The sequence below is a fragment of the Setaria viridis genome, chromosome 2 (genome assembly GCF_005286985.2).
Source record: "Setaria viridis chromosome 2, Setaria_viridis_v4.0, whole genome shotgun sequence".
Taxonomy (NCBI): domain Eukaryota; kingdom Viridiplantae; phylum Streptophyta; class Magnoliopsida; order Poales; family Poaceae; genus Setaria; species Setaria viridis.
The window spans coordinates 35,423,801-35,447,000 of NC_048264.2; the positions used below are offsets into that span (position 1 = coordinate 35,423,801).

Consider the following 23,200-nt stretch of genomic DNA (forward strand, 5'->3'; position numbering starts at 1 on the left):
TGACACCCTGCGAAACCACCAACCAGTGTGATGTGGAGGCTGTGTGAATACGTGGAGGTTGGGGCTAGACACGGTGGAGCGTTGGGCCTGCTCTAATACCCAAATTTCCTCCAATTTTAACTACATGAGTTCTAGAAAGTATAGCCGTATAAGTAGCTATAAATCTTCAACTGGTGGATAAATGGGCTAATCCAACGTTTTATAATCCCGCTATACATTGACGTAGTCAAAAGCCTTTCGATGGGGGGAGTGCTGCAGTGGAATCAAACGCAAATTAGGAAAATCCCGCCACATGCTAAAACTTTCTAACCATGAGAATTCAAATTTCAAATTAATAAACGAAAAAGACACCCCCGTGGCTTGGCATCTCGTACACGGCACCACGCTTTGCGGCCAGCCGGCCACCAGCCCATTAGCAGGGCTCTTCTATAAGTACCCCCAAATCCTGCTCCATCACCACCGTTCCTTCCCCCACTCCTTTCTCCCCCAGCGCACTGCGCCCACGCGCGCCGCGCACGCAACGCAGACCCGGAGAGATGGTGAGCTCTGAATCCACTCCGTGCTTCGCATCCTGCGCTTGTAGGCTTGTGCGTGCCCTGACCGTGGTTGTGCCTCTCCGATGCAGGTGATGGCTCAGAAGACGAAGGAGGCGGAGATCACGGAGCAGGATTCGCTGCTTCTAGTAAGTCTCCTCCCCTTCTCCGCTTCAATTCTGTGCGATTCGAGTGGTTTTGGGCGGCTCCCGCCGATCGAATCGTTGTTGTTGGCTCGAGATGTTCTCCTGAGATTTCTGAAGGCGTTTGCACGAGGGTTTCATCGTGGGCTTTTTGGGTTCAAATTGGGGTCGATTCGAGCATCGCCGTGCCCGCGTATTGGTTTGCTTTTCCGAGGGTGCTGGGGATTTTTCTCACTTTTACCCGTTTCGTGTGCGGATTCTAGCGCACTTGGTGCTTGAGGCTTTTGGGGTCTCTCTGGTCTCCGCTAGTTTTTGTTTCCAGTAGTTCTAATTCAGTCGGTTCGAAGCGCGCGTCAGTAGCTTCTAGATCGCTCAAATTGCGTTTGATCCCTTGTTCTCCGGGAAATACTCTCTAATTGCTGATAGGTTTCGCTGTTCAGATAGATTGCTTGGTTAGTACACTGTATGCATGGATTCGGTAGTGTTTTCCCCGCTGCTTGCTTGTTCGAATTCCTTTACTGATTTGGAAGCATCGCTCCGGGGAGGGTTCTCTACTACGTTCCCGCTCGATTTGGTCTAAAGTTAGCGCGGAACTCCTTGTTTGTGGTCTGATTTCTGCAGTTTTGAACATTGCTAGCTCCTGAACTGATACATGGTGGTGTTGTTTTTCTACTTACCTGGTTGAGTTCGGCGATTCACAACATTGGGAGCCAGTAAATCGTCTCAGACTCGGTTGTTGGGAAGTACTGACCTGTTGATTTGCGTTTATATTTCATCAGGCCACAATGCATATACGTACGTTCCTGTCAGGTTGATTTGCATTTTGCATACATGGTTTCTCGTTGTTTATTTTCTTTGGATATATTAGTACTTGTGATGGCTGAAAATAATCCATTAGGAGCCTCTAAAAATTGTAAGTCAATTGAATACACACTCAGGTTGTGTTGATTTAGCTTTCCGTCGTGCTTACTTTCTGTGGTTTTAAGGAGCAGGTTTGGCTAGTAGCCTTTTCCCCTTCTTACTGCTGCTTGCACGTGGAATGGCCAATGGCCATGCATTTATGCCCAAAACTCCAATATACCTTGAACAGCAACATAGCTTTTGTTTGAACTTGAGTTCGGCAGTACCTGTGCCCACATTTCTAGCAGTACAGATTTTAATTTCTACTTTGGGTTCAAACCAAGCATTACATATTTCTGCATTGATTTTTGGGGATGATTAAAGTCTTCTACAGTTTATACTTGGTTGCTGCATTGTGCCATTCTACAGAGTTGAAATTATATACTATACAGTCTACTTGTGGGAATCATATGAACTTCTTAAGCCTTTCCTAGCTTGCTCTAGTAATATTAATTTCTTCATTGTACTGATATGCAGAACAACTGCAGTACTAGTAATTCCTAGTTTGATGAGGCTTGGTTTGTTATATAAGTTTTGCAGCCTTATTTACTTGAAAATACTGTGTGGCTTATTTCGAATTAGAATACTCTTGTTTGTGTCCTATACTTTTTTTTTCGTGTATATGCACTCTGTTACATTTTGCCTAGAGGTTTTTTCCTTTATATTGCTGGATCTCATTTTGAACAGCATTCTGGATGTGTGATGCTAGTAGGCATTAGCTGCTGTTGCATAATGCTCTGAATCATCGAAACACCATTTATATTACAGGAATCAGTGCATTAAATCACTTTGTATGTTCTTGAAAATGATTAAATAGTTTACATGTCTGTTTGAAAAAAATTAGTCTGTTGTTTGTTGCTCAATCTGTGTTTCACTGCTGAAAGACACAATTCGTTCCTAATGTTTTCTTTTGGTGAACATTGCCCATTGATGTTTTCTTTTGGTGAACATTGTCCATCCTGTGTTTTCTTTTTCATTGCCCTTAATTGTTTTATGAGTTGATGGGTCTTCAATTATTTCTTTGAACACACATCTGGTGTGAGAAATCATAACCTAGCCCTTTTTGTATGGATATTTCTGATAACAGTCATGTTACTTCTATCCAACAGACAAGGAATTTGCTTCGGATTGCCATATACAACATCAGCTACATCAGAGGCCTATTCCATGAAAAGTACTTCAGCGATAAGTCGGTTCCTGCACTAGGTCAGAATTGGGCAATAACTTCAAACCAGTTTCTATATACAAAATCAACAGCTGATGTTAATTTTTTTTCCCTCAAACACCCTTTTATTGCTGCAGAGATGAAGATTAAGAAGCTGATGCCGATGGATGCTGAGTCAAGGAGGCTGATCGATTGGATGGAGAAAGGTGAAACATGTGCTGAGCTCATTCAGCAACCATTATTTAATGATTACTGTCTATCTTGTTTACTTCTAGAAAAGTTTCCATTGTATTTTTAATTGTTGTGGGAATCAACATGGTACACACATCTGTGACCATTATTTTTCTAACTTAAATGGGCAAATTATATTAACAATTTAATAACAGCAAAGTACATTTGAGGAAAATTCACTGATGTATTCTGAACATTTTGTTTTGGAACAGAACTTGTATGTGTGACAATGTTGTCCTAATTTGTTTATGTGATCAACACTTTTGGAATCAAACTTTAGGTGTCTATGATGCTTTGCAAAAGAAATATCTCAAGACCCTTCTCTTTTGTATCTGTGAGAAGGAGGAAGGCCCAATGATTGAGGAGTATGCCTGTAAGTTTCATCCTGTGGAATCACATATCAGGTTTGATTGGGGATCATGTGTCACACCTTTACTTATTGCGTGTTGATGTTCTCTTACAGTCTCCTTTAGCTACCCCAACACCAGTACTGAGGAAGTTGCGATGAACATGAGTCGTACAGGGAGCAAAAAGGGTAGCACTACATTTACTTCAAATTCTTCAGAAGTAACTCCTGATCAGATGAGGTACTTTCTTACCTTTTTTTTTCTCAAACAAGATACTTTCTTACCTTGGATACTGATTGTTTTTTGCATGAAGTTGCAGTCTTGTAAAAAAGTAGTGTTGCATTCAGATTGTTAATTTGTTATGATTTGAAACAATTTGGCATTATGATTTCATTTCATTGTGGAAGAACCCTATCTGTTGGCTATGATGGAAGTGCACAGTTCTTTCAAAACTTGAATAGAGTTATACCTATTCAATTCAATTTTACGTGGCACTGGGGCCATAGATTGTTCGGTATTCTTGACTTGCCTTACAGAATTCTAGCAGTGAAGGTTTGAGGTAATCATCCTTGTAGAAAAGTGCTTTAATACTTCATGTAGATCGATTCATGGTATTCTGGTTGTATAATCAGTGTGCCTGTTGGGTGGGAAATCGGTACTGTAATCAGTTGCCATGGTTTTCATTCAGGAGCTCTGCTTGTAAGATGATCAGAACGCTGGTTTCACTTATGAGAACCTTGGACCCAATGCCAGAGGAGGTACCTTCTCACATTCTTTAATTTGTTTATGAACTTGCAATATATTGTGCTCATCTGAAACTGTGGTCTGTTCCTATTCAGCGAACTATTCTAATGAAGCTGCTGTACTATGATGATGTCACAGTGAGTGTAACCTTTTGTTCTGCTTATTCATTTGAATATATCGATTCTTGGGAGCTACCACGGCAGATAACCTTGTGGTTTTTCTCTCAATAAATAAGGAAATAAATTCTCTTGTTCTTATTGAATTTGTTGGTAGAAGTCAACATGTTTTTCTTTCCTCCATGTTGGCAGCCTGAGGATTATGAGCCTCCTTTCTTCAAGGGTTGTGCTGACAATGAAGCTATTAATATATGGAATAAGAACCCCTTGAAGATGGAAGTGGGGAATGTCAATAGCAAGCACCTTGTGTTAGCTTTGAAGGTAAAGGAAAATGAGACAGAAGGTCCTTGACACTTTATTTTTGGATTAAAGATGACGTTTCTCACATTTTGTCCTTTTGTGCAGGTTAAGAGTGTCCTTGATCCATGTGATGACAACAATATTAACAGTGGAGATGATGGCATGAGTGTGGATAATGGGACATATCAAGATGATGACTTTTCTGACACTGAGGTGAATATCAAACAAATCATGTGATGATGATATATTATTTTTACCATGGCCCTAATTGGCAATCTAGTGTTTTACTAACGTAAGGACTCAAGTACCTAAATCTCTATAATTTCTGTTCCTTTTTATCTCAAGTGTTGCTTGACATAATCATTGGTCCTCTATTAGGTTCGTCCATCTGAGGCAGATCGTTATGTTGTAGCTCCTAATGGTAAGTATTTCCTCTAACAGTGTTTCTTTTGCATTTGCTGTTTCTGGAATTAATACAAATTTTCTAACAGATGGAAAATGCAAAGGTCAGAGTACTGGTACTATTTCAGAAGGTATATTTGGTTTAGCAGCTTCCTTTGCCAGTGCATAGATTTATTCTTCCTTACTACTTAGAAAGCCAAATTTTGTTAACTTAGTAATGTATCTATGTCTAGGGCACTACTGAATTCGATATGTTTCATTGTAGTTGTTGTCCATGCATATTTACTCTTCTGACCTGCTATGTTTGCAGATGACACTCAAGATGCTGCTCATGAGGAAGAGCTAACAGCCCAAGTAAAAGAGTGGATATGCTCAAGAGAAATTGGAACCATTAATGTTTCAGATGTCCTTTCTAACTTCCCTGACATATCCCTGGTAATTTCTGTTCTATATATTGCTAGTTTTCTGTACTATATTTATAAGCAAGCCACAGATTTGTCATGGTGCAGCGCATGAAAATCAACCCTTGTCTTGATACACACTACACGAGTTGTATGGCTTGTTTTTGACAACTTCTTGTTGAATATTTGCAGGAACTGGTTGAAGGTAATGTGGGAAAAGGGTTCTGTTTGCAGGAAATAAAATCAGACTTTCCTTCTTCACTCCCAGTTAAGTCTTGAATTACTAGACTGATGCTTGGCTTTTCAGATATTATGGAGAGGCTACTTAAAGATGGTGTACTATCCAGGGCAAGCAAAGATGGTTATACTGTCAACCAGGTCAACCTAATACTTTATTTCTTGCCTTTGCAAGTACTACTATTTATTTACTAACAAGATATATGAAAGTTTTCAGACTGTTGATCCCAAAACACCACATATAAAGAAGGAGGTCATCATGCAAAATGTATCACCTACTGAAGGAACCAAACAGAACAATGGTGATTTGATATATATGAAGGTGAACATTCTTTTTCCTACTTTTGCTTACGTATGGCACCTGCCGAATGCTGATATGACATTATATTGACAGGCATTATATCATGCACTTCCTATGGATTATGTGACAATAGCCAAACTTCAAGGAAAGCTGGATGGGGAAGCCAGCCAGAATACGGTCAGAAAGTTAATTGACAAAATGGTGCAAGATGGATACGTGAAGAATTCAGCCAACCGAAGATTGGGTAATTAATTGAATCTATACACAAAAAGTCTGCTTATTACTTTCTCATATATCTCCAGATGGTTTGTCTACTATGTTGTTTGTTGTTGAATTAATTGTCCAACAGGCCGTTGGAAGTAAATTGAGTTACAGGAGATTGGAACTCGTGAATTAATATTGATATATATGATTACTTTTGTCCCAAAGGACAACTGTAACTCAAATGATCACATGGTGCATGGCAATAGTTACTTGCATCATTTGTTCTGAACGAATTTCCTTGAGGTAGGATATGTGCTGTGTCAGGAGAGGATGTTGTCTGAACTAATATTTGCTTATGAAACTTAATTGAGAATTATGTATCACCTGTCAACCTGACATAATTCTAGTGTTGCGTCCTGATTTGCTAGAAGCTAATGGCTCAGGGTGCCTGATCTTGTCACTTTGTAGTCCCAGCTCTCAAATACAATGTACTGAAAGTAAATTAATTAACTAAAAGCAGTTAGCAAAATGATATGATTCTACCATGCTATCATACTGTGATACCCATTAATATGTGCAGTTGTATAATTTGTGCTTATAATACCTGATTGTGCTGTAGGCAAAGCAGTCATTCATTCTGAATCCAGTAACAGAAAGCTCCTTGAGATAAAAAAGATACTGGAAGGCAATGAAGGCGAACAGATGGTAATGTATTATCTATATTCTCTAATAAGATTTTCATATCACTTGTAGCTCCAACTACTCCCTGCGACATCGTTCTACCAAACAGTCAAGTGACCTAATCAAAATATGTTACGTTATGCAGGCCATTGACACCAATGCAGAGCATGTTGAGTCTGAGCACAAAGACCTTCTGAAAGGTAAGCGCTAATGGAAATTTGCATCTCCGTGTTACATCAACGGCGGATTTTGCATTGCTCTAGTGACATCATGTTGTTCAAATGCGTCCAAATTTTCTTTTCACAGTCCCTGAAATAAGAGATGGCTCCACAATGGGTTGCCTCCACTCAATCGGATCTGATCTTACCCGTACACGGGAGGTACCAGCGCTGCAGCAGAATGTGTCCATGCAGAGTGGGCAAGAAGCTTCGGCAATGGATAAGGATCCAAGCAGGACCCCCACAAGTGCGCGTGAGGTATATCCAAAACCTGGTCTGCCAGTAGTCAAGAATTTTTACAACCTAGAGTATTGGTGATCTGAAACAATGAGTTAAATGTATTTGTCTGAAACTTCCTTGCAGCTGGCTGCGCCTGTCTGTTCCCTGGAGAGTGGAGTGCTTGGACAGAAAATCAAAAGGTCCCTAACTGGTGGTAGTGAGATGCAGTCTACCCAGGACAAGCGATCCAAGAAGGCTAGCATGGTAAACTTGACGTTTCTTCTCTGAAATGAACTTACCTCACGCATTAAATCAAATCCTATATTCCTATCAAGATGTTCGTCTTATAACCCTACATCACTGCTACTGCATGGCAGCATGAATACTGAACTTTAGTTTCCCATGAAAATGCTGCAGGTGAAGGAGCCGATACTCCAGCATGTCAAGCGCCAAAAGCCTCAGGCTCAGTGAGGTGGGGGTGGAAGTAACAGGAGCAGCTAACCTCGTAGTTCAGGCGAAGTACATACCCGGGTTCAGGCCCGTGTGCAGATAGACAACTACAGCACTCACTGCAGATGTAGATTCCAGTCCTCCCTACGTTTCGCAAGGTAGAGAGTTTTGTTCCTCTAGTTCAGCCACACCGTCGTTCAGGCCGTAGAAGTTCATACCCCAATTCCAGGTGCTTAAACCTGTGCAGATAGACAGAGCACCCCATCATTACGTAGACTCTGTTCAGTGCCCCATGATGAGTTATGTTCCACTGTGATCCGGCTATGCTGTTGTTCCTGATGAGGCTGACAGCGACAAACACGCCGTTGGGATTCATAATGAGATGTGGTCACACGTTGTTGGATCTTCCTTGGTTGGTCGAGGTCGCTTTTGTCGTTGGATCTGTTTTAACTTGGCACCGCAGCTGGACTTTCCCTTTTTCGACAAGCCTTTTTCCACGGGGGCACTGTTCACGCGTACAGGGCTCGCCGTCTCGGCTCGTTGGCCTTGCCTGCCGTATAGTGAAAGTTTTCCGAGGGGACCGGGCTGGGCGCCCTCTCCTTTCTCCATGGATCGTGATCAAGCCTTAATTCCGCCCCATGTGCTAATGTTGCGGTACACCTGTGCTAACTGCTCGAGTTACGATTGTGCGTGAATGATTGATTCAATCGTGTTTGGGGGCTCCGTTGGCTGTATCCCAGTTATTGCCGGCGCGGTGGTCACGCCTCCTGGAGTAATGGGGATGTAGTAGGCCGGTCCCTGGTTTGCTGGGGTTGTGGTGGACTGGGTTGGCTTTTGTGTCTCGCCAATCGCCATGGTTTCATTAACCGGGGAATTTCACTGCAGTTTCTTAAGAGCTCCTGAACCGGGGAATATGCTTTGCTAGTATACTGTGTAAGCGAGGAGAGTTCACCCTGTACTCTGTAGCGTCGTTTATGGCGCGCAGACTTTTAGATGTTGTTTGGGAGCAAGGGGTTAAAATTTAGCCTAGACTAAAGTTTAGCTCCTAAGGTGTTTAGGTGGAGGGCTAAACTTTAGCATTAATGAGCAAAATGACTCATTTGCCCTCCTCCCGCGCTACCCCTCCCGCCTGGTTGCAGCGCGCGCAGCCTCTCCCTCCCGCGATTTTTTTTATGCCGCTGGCGCTGCCCCTCCCTCCCGCGATTGCATGCATGCACCCCTGGCCGCTGCATGCACCCGTGGCCCCTCCGTGCACTGCTTGCGCTCGCATGCAGGCACTGCTTGCGCTCGCATGCAGCACTGCTTGCATGCTGCTTGCTGTCCAATAACCACGAAATGAAACAAAAAGTACATTATCCTTACAATACTGAAATTAATAGTTTACGACCTGTTGTACAAGGCATGACTATTTCATCTCGGAATGCATTCATGTTTCTATCTTTGTCTCCTCCTTGTTACTCGTCCTATGTTCTCCACAGTTTGATGTTCCGACCATTGGAATAAAATTTTCATCACGATCGCACAAATCAAATTCCCTATCGGCAATACCATTATCTTGAATGAAATTGTGAATTGCCCATGCATGCTACAATAATTTTGCTTTGCTTGTGCATTGGAAAACTTGGTATACCCAACAGTATCATCCACTTCATCTTCAAAACTCCAAAAGACCTCTCGATAATATTTCTAAGAGACGAATGTGCATAATTAAAGGTCTCTTTCATACCTTTGGGCATTGAACCATTACGAAACTCCAGTAGATGGTACTTCGTACCCTTGTATGGTGCTAGGTAACCGGGACGGTTAGGATACCCTGAGTCAACTCGGTAAAACTTGCCTACAAATGAAGACAAACTTGTTAGGTAAATGAACCAGACAACATGTATGTACAAATGTAGAGAGTATCGTATAGAAACTAGTGTACCTGTAGGAGGATGTGGAAACTTATCACCATATTTTTTATGGCATCATTGAACACTCTCATATCATGGCCCTAACAACAAATGTAAAACTCATGTCGAAGTTACGAATAGCTAACACATTCTGTGTGGTATATCCATGTCTCCCTATATGCTGAACCACCTTATCATTTGGCACCACAACTGGTACATGTGTGCCATCTATAGCTCCTATACAGTTGTTGAAGTATGGAGCAAATCAAGGGTTTTGTAATCTTTGGTGCACCGTCTTAAATTCAGGGTCCAATGGCCTAATATTATCTACTGCTATCTTAAAAACATTGCATAACACTTTGTCGAACGTACAGCTTATTATTTCCAATGACCTCACAAATCGATCCTCAACTTGCCTAAGTGATTGCGGTGCACCAATTATCCACAGGAATATTCCTAAAGCCTCTATTGTTGACATATCTCTAGTTACCCTCGAACCATATGAGTCAACCAATAAATCATGCAGTTGATGAAATAATGGGCAACTCATCCTAAACATGTTGTAGCAAGAGGTCATACTTGACAGTGTTTCATTTACCCATTCAATGCCTGTCACAGTTGCAACCCTCCTTGGAGCTTTGTGCATGTAAGATTCGTAGTACATACTGAACATTAACAGCAAACCGGTGAACTTCCGATTCCTCTTACGACAGTGTATTATCAACTCCATAGTTTCATCTTCACTAGAGGAATCTTCCATAGTATGATTATCCTCATCATCACTTGAACACTCAGTTGAAGAATTAGCATCCTAAACCATAAATAATGCAAAGGTTAGTAATGTTAGAGCATCACGAAGGTTAGCACATAACAAGTCACTAAGACAGCAGCATAATATTGATTTTATTCAATCAGTTCTTAGCAGCAAATAACTCAGTACAACATAAAACTAACATTATGACATCTCCAACAATGATCAACATAGCTAAACTAGTACATCTTGTGTTCCTCGCACCATCTCTTTAAGAAAATCGGCCTAACTTCAGGACTTGGTATGTTGCAGAAAAACTCTCTGTGCAGAAAATCAACCCATTTGCTTACTAGGTTGTCCATAACCTGAACCATAGAGCTCTTGGACTTCTTTCCAGGACTTGTGGCAGTGGACCTAGTGCTAGTACTACCAACCCTCTTCCTGGTACTTTTCTGCAATTGTCTTGTAACCTCTTGCGGACATGGTATCTTTGTGATAATTTCCTTCTCTAATTTGCTCAACACACAAATTATAGAACAAAAGTGTATCTGGTTCTGACCAAGATGCCTTGTCACCTTTAATCTAGTGCATACACACAAGGATATAAAAAAGTCATACAAGACATCTTGGCTACTCTTACAAGCATAAGCACATAAACATTGCATACTACTGCTAAAACATTGCATACCATCCTCAAGATCGAAGAAACCTTCTTCATCAGCAATGGCTCCACCTCGACGATGCCCACCAACACGTACTCCGCCGCATCCTCCGCCACCGGCACCACCATCAAACGCGGGTCCAATGAACAGGGACCTAGTCGCGTGACCACCACCTCTGCTGGAGCTACTGCCACCGCCACGGCTTGCCCCGCCACCTCTGCTCCCCCCGGTGCCGCCACCTCTGCTTCCCCCGGCGCCGCCACCTCTCGTGCCGCCACCTCCTCTGCTGCCTCCGCCGCCATTGCGGGGCACGCGAAGACTGAGGGTACAAGTGATGCGCCCTCGAGCAACTCCACCGCCGTCTCCCCGGAGGAAGTCGGAGTACGAGGTGATGTCGGGGAACTCGTTGACCTGCGAATTCAGATCCAAGGCCTGCATGCTGGCTCGTGGACCTTGGTACGACTCCGCCTGCAAGAAAAAGTCGATGCCGCCGGTAGGGAAGGGCAAATCCAACTGTGAGAAGGTGTCGACGCCGTGGCCGTCCATGAGCACGCGCGAGTAGCCCGGCGGCACACTTCGGGGGGAGGGGGCCTCTGGATCTGGGGCGGTATGGGGTGGAGAAGACGCTGCCGCGCGTGGTAGGGAGGGATGGACGGCTGTGGGGTGGGGATGAAAGGAAGGCGGTGGGGTGGGGAAGAAAAGAACAACGGCGGTTAGGGGAAGGGAAAGGACGGTGGAGGCGCGTCGGGGGGGCGGGCACGATGCAGGATGCGGAGGTGCGGAGGTGAGGTACGGTTGCGAGATCCAGACGGGATGAGGAACGGGAGGGGGGAGAAGATGGTGGCGCACGTGATTCTGTGGGAAGGGCAACCGGTGGAAAGAAGCAACCGGGGACCACTTTTAGCTCTTTTAGTCCATTTTAGCACTCCTTGGAGGGGCTAAAGGATTTTTTTTGGGGGGGGAGGGGCTAAAGTTTAGCACCCCCTCCCAAACACCCCCTTACTCTATTGGTAGAGAGTTCATAGAGCGCCATGCCCATCTTTGGCCTTGTTTGGGAGCTAGTTTAGCCCCCTCAAATGGAGTGCTAAATATTATCCCTTTGGGGTGTTTGGGTGGGGGGCTAAACTTTAGCACCTGTGTTGACAAAAGACTCATTTACCCCTTATTTTCCTCCTCTCCTTTGCCCCTCAACTTCTTCCCCCTATTGCTTGACGAGCGACGGATCGGGGCCGCCGTCGTTTTGCTTGGACATGGCTGCTGGATCCGCATGCGGGCGGAGGCCTAGCGCGACGCGCGCTCTGGGCGTGGTTGGGCCTGTGCCGGGCGCTGCTTCTGCCTTGCGCCGCGCCGACCGTGGCCGAGCTCGCCGCTACGCGCCAGCACTTCCTCGACCTCTGCCCGTTCCTCCGCCTCGCCGGCGTCAGTGAAGGATGCACAGGCTCGGGCGCAGCAGGCTTAGGCGGCCGTGGCTGGGGCTGCAGCGGCGGTGCCGAATTGGTATAAGTGGAAGCGGGAGGAGGGCGGCGGGGCCGAGCGAAGGTGGCTGGGGCGGAGGAGGGTGGCGGGGCTCGGCGGCGGAGGCAGCTTCGACGGAGGAGGCGGCGCCGGTGGAGGCAGCGGGGCCGGGCCGGTGGGGAGGGGAGAGATGGGGGTGGGGGGAGGGGCAACCAGGAAAATTTTGGACATGGGACCACTTTTAGCTCTTTTAGCCCATTTTAGCACCCCTTGGAGGGGCTAAAGGATTTGGGGGAGTAAAATTTAGCACCCCATGTTTTAGCCCTCAAGCAAGGAGCTACTCTAGCCTCCCCTCCCAAACACCCCCTTCATTTCTAGGTGGACACGAACTTATTGTTATCACATCATTTCATATAGTTCACATGCGTGCGAACGTTTACAGGCAGCGGCGCGTTCATGAGTACGGACGGCAATGTAACAGAGCTATCCTTCAGGCTTAAGATGATCGAGGTGGCACAAAAAATCGTATTTTACATCTCTACCATAAAAATACAGAAGAAATGCAGAGTATCTCTCGTCGGGAGAAAATAAAAAGAAACACGGATCAGTGTTGGTGCTACTGAAGTACTGATACTGGTAATCTCGTTCCGGTCGATTTTGGTCAGATTAGTACATGAATTTTGAACGATGCTGTGGGGAAAAAATGCGCTTTTTGCGCGCCGGTTCCGTCCGAGTGTGGCCAAGCCCAGGGCCGGCCCAAAGCGGCTCGTCCGAGCCCGGCGGCTTCACGGATCGACCGCTTCGTCGAGAACCCAAACATTCTCAGCGCACAAACGCGAGAGTCGCCGCGCACGACTCCGAGATGCCGCCGAAGCCGGGGAAGAAGCCACCCGCCGCCGAGCTCGAGTACTGCGAGCTGTGCCGCCACCACCACGATCTGGGCCGGCGCCACCGCTACGGCCGCAAGCACCGGGCCAAGCTCGAGGCCGCGCTCACCACCTTCCGCTCCAAGCTATCCGACCTCCGCCGCGCCCTCCTCCACGGCTCCCCTTCTCCCCAGCCGCCGCTACCCCGCCTCTGGTGCCCCTTCTGCTCCACCGAACTCGTCGACCTCGACAACCGCTCCGCTTGGTACTCGCTGCCTACTCCTCGTCCCCGTACTCCTAGGGTTTCGGTTTGGATTTACAAGCGCTAGTTGGCTGCTATTGCAGCGTGGATTGGCCGATAGAACATGCAATTGGACACTAGTAGGTTGAGCCCTTGTACAGTAGGATCAGTGGCTCCGTACGGCGGGCGTTGGAATCGTAATTAAGTTTCTGAGCACTGTTGACAAAGGTTTTGTGCGCACTGTAGACAAAGGATTTCTATGGGGGGGATTAACTTTCGTTCTCTTCTATTGCAGTAGCAATGCCATTTACCATCTGGCAAGTGGTGAGCACCTGAAGGCTGTGAAGGATTTCCTGCGGAAGCACGGGGGAGGGATGGATCAGGTGGATTCGCTTAGGATTTCAGAGGATGAGGTTGCTAAGGTGTGTCATATGCTTTCAATTTTTCCCTCTGCTAATAGAAACATGATGAACATTTTTCAATCTTGTTATGTGAGAGGGTCTATCTAGTATGTTGTTGATTCTATTTGTTTGTGCATTGACCTGACAGAATGAGATGTTACTGTATGTGCTATGCTGATCTGTCATGTTTCTGTAATTTCAGTGGGAGAAAAGCTGTGAATCCTTGAGCAAAGGAGCAAAGACGGGGACTGAAGGGCTGATTGGACCTTCTCTGGGGCCGATGAAAGATATCCGAAATGAATCTACCTGTGACAATTTGGATAGTTTTGCACAAACCAATATCCCATCTTTTAGTAATACTGCATCTTATGTTGTTATGCCTTTACAAAGTCCTACCAATGGGGCATACCACCCTATTAGTGCAGCGTGTCATGGAGCTTTCAGCTCTGGAAGTGTTTCTTATTCCGCTCCATATGGAACTGTTGGGCTGCCCATCACAGCTTGGGGATCGTCCGAAACACACGAGCAGCAGGGTGTGCTGTCTACAAACTGTTTCCACAGTACGGGTCCTGAAATGAAAGGTAAGAGCAAGTGTCAAAATTATTGTACCACGACCATTGCTTCTATTTTCTTTGAATATATTGCTTCTTCATACTTGGATAATTAAATTTCCTTTTGTAGGTCATCAATCTACTATCCTTGGAAATGGACCAAGCCCATCGATTTCTTATGCTGCACATGTAAGCACACGCACTTGTCCATGCAACAAGTAGCACAAAATCCAGTGAAAAAAAATACAAACAATGACGTGATGCTTCTAGATTACCGCTGTTCTTTGCTCAGATATTCAAAATACTGTTAGCAATTGAAAATATGCATTTCACTTGCACAAAAGAAATCTGTGCTTACTAAATGTTGTACGGCTGGAGCTTGCACTATTAAGGTGTATATCGAATCTCAATGGCAGGAAAGCTAAACAAAGGGAATATGTCACAGAACTTTAATCAGTTTTAGGCAATAACTTAGCATCGAATTTGAGTTTCTCATCCTTCTAGAATTTCCTCATTTTTCTGTTTATCTTATGCTTTGGTTTCATTTAGGTTGGTTGGTTACCTTTGTAGTGTATAGTTTATATTTTTTCTTCACATAATCACATTGCAGTATTGGGATGCAGGTGTGTAGTTTATATATATTTTTTCCTCACATAATCACATTACAGTATTGGAGAACAGCACACAAGTGCTTTTCGATTCTGTTTGAGCTTGTTGCCTCAGTTATTTTCTTGCACTGTTCCCCATATCTGAAAACATCCATTTTACTCTCCTAAGTAACAGATTACCATCTCAGCTGGGCCATGAATTAGTTATGTGATCCATAGTTGTGGGGCACTGTAAATGCTGTAATTATGTTAGCAATACTTGCACTGGGCTGTAGTTTTCTAGTTTCAAACAGAATGATAACACAGTATGCTTCTACAAAGAAAATAAATTACATATGATTTGCTCTGCTATTCTTTTTCTTCTTTTGTTTATTTGGCCCATATGCATAATTGATGTGCTTATTTGATACACAGATTTTACCTTTGCAGGTTCAACAAAGTCACTCAGGAGGAAATCTGAGCAGTGGTATTGGATGCCTTTTACTTTACATTTTTGTGCTGTAAATTTTTCCAAACTCTCACTACTCGTACTGAAAAGAAAACAATTGGATCTTTAGTTAGTGGGTGTGATTTATTTTTTAGTCATTTTTTTGTCCATGTGAGAATTTGATGCATCATTTGTTTATAGGCCCAAAAGCAAATGTGCATACGGGTGCTCCTCCTCCCTGGTTAAAAGCAAACGAGCATGATCCAAAGAATTTGTTACTCAGAAGCTGTGGTCCTCCTTTAAAAGGAAAATTGAGGAAACTCAACCCAAAGCGGGTTGGTGCTGCATGGGCAGAAAGAAGAAGAGCTGAAATGGAAATGGAGAAGCGAGGTGAAATTGTTCCAGAAACATCTGATTCTAGTTGGCTACCTAATTTTGGTGGTGTCTGGCAATCTGGGACAAGAAAGGAATCGAGGAAAGATTTTGAGAAAAAACTCAAACATCATGATACGAAGAGCAACCATGAGTTATCTTTGGAGATAAAACCTTACATCAGCAAAAGGATGGTAAATGTGATTTCTCACTTTTCCATATTTAACTTCACCTCAACCCTAGCTGTCAGCAAATATTTTCTGACTGTCATTTCCTTTCTTTGGTATTAAGTTACAATCTTTACAACAACCCAAGTCGCTTTAGCTGCTTTATTAATTTTTCTTTGTTGTCCTTCCTGATGGAAGGAACATATATACAGTAATCATCATGTTGGTTTCAGGTTTGTGCATGTTGCAAAAGAAGTCTGACTTGCCTTATATTTTAATCATGCTCTGCAGTCTCAACTATTTAGTTAGATGTGCCATTGCACCTAGGCTTAAGGCAATTTGAAGGGAGGTTTGATCATGTGGGCATAAGCTAGTAGGCTATATCAAATGCATATGCAGCTACATGTAGCTGTTTCAATACTGAGTTAATGAGGAAACCACTACCTGTTAAATCAAGATGGATCTTTTGAGCACTCTGACCCCCTTTGTGTTTTTTTCTGGGAACCTACGCATGCCAGCCTCCATGATGCATATGCCATGATTTCTATGTTTAATTGTTTACTTTGTTACTGCATTTCTGAATTTTGATTATGCTGCTGAATGTAATGTACACAAGTCTGTCTTTCCTCTTGCAGCGTGCAGGTGTTGATAAATCTGAACAGCTTGGCAGTCATGTGGAACAGTAAACGGATGTACCCTCGCCAGACATTTATGGAATGAATCTCTTTACACCTGGTAAAAGACGATCGACAGCTCTAGCACGCGCATTTAAGGCTCGGAAATTACACGCACTGTTCCAGAAATCTACACTTGCCATTAGCAGACGAACCCTGCTGTCTCACGCTTTCCTCCAATAGAAACATCACAGCAACTTTTGATCACACAAATTCAATGTCGCCAGCAATCAATGTGATATTTGGGGAGAGCCCTAGTAGGCCGACTAGCTGCAGGAGTCGTGGAATGATTGCGCCCGTCTCGGATCTGTTTATTTTGCTGAAGCACTATATATAATGTAGGGCAGCTGTTCCTGACTCTGCTCACTGTTTGGCTCCTGCAGATGGAGGTCGCACCTGGTGTCCTGGTGACTCTGCAGGAGAGCCCCTAGGGCGCAGCCCGATTGGTTTTCCGTGTCAGCTCGTGTCTGGGAAGCTGTCATTTATGGGCTGCCAATACGCGGAATACCATGCGCGTGTTTTGACAAGCTACGCAGCGCAGGTGACATTGGCACGAAGCAGTCCGTCCGGTGATTGAGATTGTGAGTTGAATTCTTCCATGATGCTAGTTGCTAGCTAGTCCGGTCGTCAGCGTCCAACAATGTGGCTGATGGATGGGCCGTTCATTGAATCCGTGCACCGGCCAGTTCTGATCAGAGCAGTCATACGTGGCTTCGTTGACAGAAGCGGCCTGGAACGTGGGTCATCTTGGTGGTGGCGCGAAATGTCTGACTTGGATTGATGCTCCGCCTCCTGTGCCGCTTGTTTTGTCACCTGTTGGGGTCTGTTTGGACGACATGTCCTAAACTTTATAACATGTCACATCGAATGTTCGGACAGGACTAAATATGAATTAATTATAAAACTAACGGTAGAACCCCGATACTAATTCGGGAGACGAATCTATTAAACCTAATTAATCCATCATTAGCAAATGGTTACGGTAGCACCACATTGTCAAATCATGGACTAATTAGGCTTAATAGATTCGTCTCGCGAATTAGACTCCATTTGTGCAATTAGTTTTATAATTAAATTATATTTAATACTTCTAATTAGTTTATATCTAAACATTCGATGTGCCATGTTCTAAAGTTGGACGTATCATCCAAACAGGCCCGACATCGAGGTGGTTTGTGCTTGGGATTCGTGGATTTCCCTGGTTTTGTTTGCTTGCCAGATGACTTGTGGCGGTGCGCGTTTGCCATGCTTTGTCACATGTTTTTTTTTTTGGTTGGCTGACGAGACTACTAGTGATCGCGATTGACCCATAGCCTTTTTGACCCAACGAGAGAAGCAGCCGCGAGCTATCCAGATTGCAGGGATAACGTCATCACGGCGAAAGCTTTCTTTCCTTTTTGCATGACGTCATGCTGCCAAGCATCCGAAGTCCGACGGCCGGTAGAGTAGGTGGGTAAATCCGTAAATAAAATAGTTACAGGGCTATCAGGGAGGACGGCACACCCCAAAGGGGCAGACAGGCTCGGCTGTCGGCACGGTATGGTAAATCGCCGCCGCTTGTCTTGTTGCGTGTGTTGTTTTGGCTTGCCAGGCGCGCGCAGTGAGTCAGCGTGCAATCTCTGGCACACACGCATGTGGCCCTAGGCTAGAAGGCGCTACAGGAAAAGCAGGATATGAAGAAATTACCAAGTACTTTTTTTTTCATAATATGAACATGTGAGGGGAAAAAAAGACTGGAGAAATTTGGTTCACGATCGCATCCGAACCGTGAAAACAAAAAAAATCATGCCGCGTGCGTGACTTCCGTTGCTACGCAGAGGACTTGACGACGCCATAAATTTTGCAGAGATTTTCGCTAATAAAACCGCTGGAGTACTTGCAGACCGTAATCTCCCGGTACAGTTGGAGAGGAAGCCCCCTCTCGGCACGCCTCTTCGCCGGCCCTTGAAGCCGGAGAGCACCCACCCACTAGTTGGTGATCCACAAAGGTCAGGCACAGCCCATCGCCGCCGCCGCCGTCGTCTTCCGCCGGGCGCGCAATGTGCCCCGACAGCGACCCCGGCCGAGCCGTCGCGGTCCCGCCCACTGTTTCGGCCAAGACGCCGCGCCGAGAGGAGACCCCGCGGCCAGAGGCCACACACGGGGGCAGAGGGTCCGATCGGATCGAAGCTCCGATCCGCTCCCTGTAGCCGGGACTGGCGGGCGACGGCGACGCAGGATACCTCCTCCTCCCCCGCGATGTAACGCAAGTAGCCAAGTACCGAGCCGTCGATTCTTCCCGGGTCGCCGTCGAGAGCAGAGAGGTGAAAAAGGTGGCCTGCTCTGTGTGTGCTAGGCGTTTTCGGCTTGGCCCGTCCATTCCTTCCGTGTCGCTGGCGCGTGGGCCCCGACGGCGACGGTTCGGGGAGAACGATGAGGCTGGCTGGAGTTCCTTTAGCCGGTGATGTCGTCGTGTTTGTCTGGTTCTGTACAGGTTTATCTTTCTCGTGTGAAAAGAGCCGCTTGTCGTGACGGTCTAATCCGCGCCGGCGTTGGGAGAAAAAGAAAGAAAGGGAAGAGGAAGGGTAGGAAAACATGGCACTCATGTCGTGATCCTTCTCCAGTTTCTCACCCCAACCTCTCACTGTCACTCTCTCACAAGGCCACAAGCACAACTATCATCGCCGTCCATCTAACACAGCAGCAGCTAGTTCAGCTGAGGCGTGTGGTCCTGCTCACACACCCACACTCACCACCACCTCTGCGCTGCGCTCCTCCACCATCACCGATGGATGGATGGATGGCAGGATGGGGCACAATAAAGGCCAACAGGAGCCGTCTGTCTCCTGCACAGTGGGAGGAAGCAATCCAACTGCCCATTCATGACTTGGGATCCCACACCCGCCTCGCCGTGCTTCCCTTCCTTCCCTCCCCTCGTCCCCCATCGGTGCAGTGCATGTGGTTCCACGCTCATTCGCGGCCTCATCGCCGTAGCTCCTGCTCTGCCGCTGCCTCCTATTCTCCTAGACGTAGCTGCTGGCGCCATGCTTTTCTGATTACTGTTACCCCTCGCGCCAGGGAAGAAGAAAAAGGATCCACCACTGCTCTGAACTGAAATTTACTGCCGCCACTGTGTGGGCCTCTCTCTCTCTCTCTCTCTTTACATGTACAGTAACCTAGCTTCCTTTTTAATTCTGAGGATTTCTGTCCAACAATGTCGAGAGGTTGTTCAGGAAGCTCGCGAAGGATTTGTCGATTCCACGCTGGCTACTAGTCAGGATGGGATTAAATGCTACTTGTAAAGGAAGGCTCTCACATTTTTAGACGGCGTGGGTAAGATTTAAGATTTTGATGAAGATGTTACTACTCGCTCATCGATCAGACAGTTACAAAACAAGAACGAGGTGGCACTGACCTCTCAGTCGAAAAGGGGGCAAATTACTTGTAACGCGAGGCTTGGCGCTTTGATTTGCTCGCGTACTGTTCTGAATGTTGCCCGCGGCTCTGAACAGGCACCAACCGTAGAGCACGTACGGTACGTGCGTATAAATGGAGACGATCTCCGTTCCGTGCTAATTAATAGTTCAACGTCCCTTTTTTTTTTCCCGTATAGCTGCGTTAATTCTGGCTGCTAATAATCAAGTTGCTTGCACTGCCTGCCCAGTAATCCATGATGCTTACAATCACAACACACCTCCAAGCTCCAACAACAATAGGACACTGACGGTCTAACAGTTGACAGACGAGCACATTCATGCCTTGACGGTCAGCATCATCAGCTGCATTATCTTCACACGCATGCATGGCAATCAGCTCCTTGTGCTAGCCCTGCTCGCGTTTGTGGACGCGATCGACTTCCCTGAGCTTGTTCACAATCAGGTGACCTGACGATCAAACCACTATACGCGAGCCTGTTACAGGCCATGTTTTACCATCACGCTACTGTACTTGTGTTTTCTCAGGTCAAATAAAGACGTGCAAAGATATATTTGCAACCTATGGTCACATCAAGAATGTGCGTCAAAATCCCAAGGGTTTCAATGTCAAAAAAGCATGAAAGGTCATCTGGAAGAGGCAGGCATTTGTCAAGGGTGGAAGACTTGCGTGAAACACGCACGGCCTCTTGTTTGGTTGGCAGGAAACCGATCGATGATTTTTCACATGGTTGCCATGGTAGGAACTCGTGTTTCAAGCCTCCTATTTGGAGCCTGGTTTCGAGAACACATTAGGTGAGTTATATTCGAAGAGTTTGCGTACCTACTCAATGTATGCTACAATTACAAAAAAAATTATAAAAAAAACTTACAATGATTTTTACAGTATGAGTTGCAAGAACATCTTGAAGTTAATTTCTAAGGACGAAATGACCATCATACCCCTTTCTTCATCCTCCTCCTCCCATGCCTTACTGTTTCTGTACTCTCTCTGCCCCTACACCTTGCTGGCTCATTTGCCCAGCTGTCATCAGGAACATCACATCGGTTTCGCTCAGAATTGCAACCATTGCTCAACGGAAAAGGCAAGGGGTTGGGGCACTCCTCAAACGCTGCAGGTGGATGTGATAATGTGTTCAAGATAATGTGGAAATGGCATAGGAATCCATTCTAGGGATCACAAATAATTGATGGTGTCCAAAGCCACACGTATCCTAAGGTACTGTTGGTACTAAGCCACAACACTTTGGAAACACTCAATGCCTTTTTTTAGAGTAGCATGCTTTTGTGGCATAATGCTGTTTTAATACTAGTTATGCACAAGGCAAACTAGAACAAAAAGCAACAGAGGGGCAAAGAAGGGAGCATCATACGACCAATCATTCCCTGCAGCTCCCACCTATGTTTCGCGAAAGTAACGAAGGCCACAAGGTGCCCTATCATGGTAGTGCAATCTTTCACCTATCATCCTTACATTCTTTCCTTTTTATAGAGCCATTAGATCCTATGCACACGAGAAGTCCCCAACACCCAAAAGGAACAAACAAACAAACCAACCAGCGCCATATCCTGATATCCTGAGGCCACAAATCAGGCTGCCACATACAGATTCCCTTCTGAACAGATCTGCCACATGCACTCCCAAAACCCCTTTTCTTTCCTCCAGTGCATACACAAAACCACCGCATTCTCAGGAAGGGGTGGTGCCACATGGGGCGACAATGTACAAGAAACAATCCTATGGTTTGTTTATAATTGATAAAAGAAAAATGTGCTTGTCATGGGAAATGGACCATGCGTGGACCAACTCTCCTTTTCTAGCTCAAAAAATATTTTATCATATTTTAACAGGAGAGAGAAGAGCTATCTCTTGATCAAGATTACGTGGGGATGATACGTGGAGTTATTCATATTATGAGTTATATGTAAAAAGTAGATTATTGAAAAGGTTGTCTCTTAGAGTGCTTAGAGCTATAGGCTCGTACTATTAGAGGAGGCCCAGCAGAAAAAATGGACCAGGGATATCTGGAGATGCAGTTCGAACATGCCGGAATCTTGGATTTGGGGAGGCTGAAGTATACTATTAAACAAGTGTTCAAGTGCAAGTTTGCGCGGGGATTTTTTTTATGGCGTCAGATTGTGTGGTCTTGTTATTTTTTTGGACTTTGTGGATGAGATATTGCTAACTGTACTTGTTCGCGAAAAGCGTAAAGGTAATTGAATATATCTCTTTGTCGATGCAGAGATCGAATATTTTTCATACAATATTGTTTGGAGATCAAACGCATGAACTAGGCATGAAACAGCTATTAGGGACGTGAAGAGGCATATTAAGAGTTCTAAAAAAAGAGAGGCCTATTAAGGCGGCCACCTGATTAGCCGAACGAGAAGGAGCTTGTTAAAGAAGCTCAACAAATGAAAAGTCAGGTGTGAGTGCAAGTCTCCACTCCCTCGCCGGTGACCACTCCGATCCCGGCGCCCAAAGCCTCCCACCGGCGGCCACCAACCCGCCCCTCCCCCCTCTCGCGCTGCCCCATGCTGGATCTGAGTGAGCTCGACCAAGATCTGGAGCTGGCGAAGTTCACCTCCTCCCTCCCACCTTCTCCTCCCCCAGCGCTGACAGGGCGAGGATGTCGCCGGGGCCAGGGTCGTCGGAGGTGGGGCCTTCCATACCCTCCGCGAGGGACCTTTGGGCCTTCTCCGCCTCCGGGTCGCCGGCCTCCGCCTCTCTATCGATGGCGGGCTGCTCTCCCTCGCCAACCTTCAGTGAGGTCCTCCGCGGATCTGGAGTCCCCGTCCTCGAGCGGACACCATCCTCGTCCCCCATCCTCCTACGGCGCGCCGGCCCTCCTCCGGCGGGGACTCCTGGTCGCTCCCCCTACCTCGACGCGGCGACGGTCGACATCTCCTCCTCCTCTGGCGTGCGAGCAGCCACCGTCTTCCCTGCCTCTACCGCTCGCTACACCCCTGCCCCCTCCCCGCCGCCTTCGCCGGTGTGCTAGGTGGGAGCGGGGACCTCCAAGGCAGCACCTTTCCGGTTGGGAGCGGGGTCCTCCAAGGCGGCACCTTTCCGGTTGGGAGCGGGGTCCTCCAAGGCGGCACCTTTCCGTTTGAGTCGGCCTTGCTCC

At 45.9% G+C, this 23,200-nt stretch overlaps 1 protein-coding gene across 1 annotated transcript; it reads left to right on the forward strand.

Moving 5' to 3' along the window:
* Positions 1-442: 442 nt before the first annotated feature.
* LOC117843764 (meiosis-specific protein PAIR2) lies at positions 443-17,545 on the forward strand. The gene is made up of 30 exons (XM_034724464.2): positions 443-539; positions 626-682; positions 2,686-2,782; positions 2,879-2,947; positions 3,253-3,345; positions 3,436-3,559; positions 4,008-4,077; positions 4,159-4,200; positions 4,372-4,500; positions 4,585-4,692; positions 4,858-4,900; positions 4,971-5,012; positions 5,192-5,316; positions 5,475-5,487; positions 5,590-5,660; positions 5,737-5,841; positions 5,914-6,064; positions 6,644-6,729; positions 6,851-6,905; positions 7,012-7,181; positions 7,287-7,406; positions 7,560-7,582; positions 13,292-13,483; positions 13,755-13,881; positions 14,063-14,441; positions 14,542-14,600; positions 15,449-15,485; positions 15,648-16,012; positions 16,621-16,720; positions 17,043-17,545. Exons 1-29 carry the CDS (start codon positions 537-539, stop codon positions 16,669-16,671), a joined length of 3,006 nt encoding a protein of 1,001 aa, XP_034580355.1. The 5' UTR covers positions 443-536; the 3' UTR covers positions 16,672-16,720; positions 17,043-17,545.
* Positions 17,546-23,200: the final 5,655 nt, after the last annotated feature.

What these genes read in the sequence shown, in the direction of transcription:
- LOC117843764 (XM_034724464.2), top strand. An exon ending in TTATGTTGTAGCTCCTAATG is followed by an intron (nt 4,901 to 4,970) that starts GTAAGTATTTCC and finishes ATTTTCTAACAG; the next exon opens with ATGGAAAATGCAAAGGTCAG. An exon ending in TTCAGCCAACCGAAGATTGG is followed by an intron (nt 6,065 to 6,643) that starts GTAATTAATTGA and finishes ATTGTGCTGTAG; the next exon opens with GCAAAGCAGTCATTCATTCT.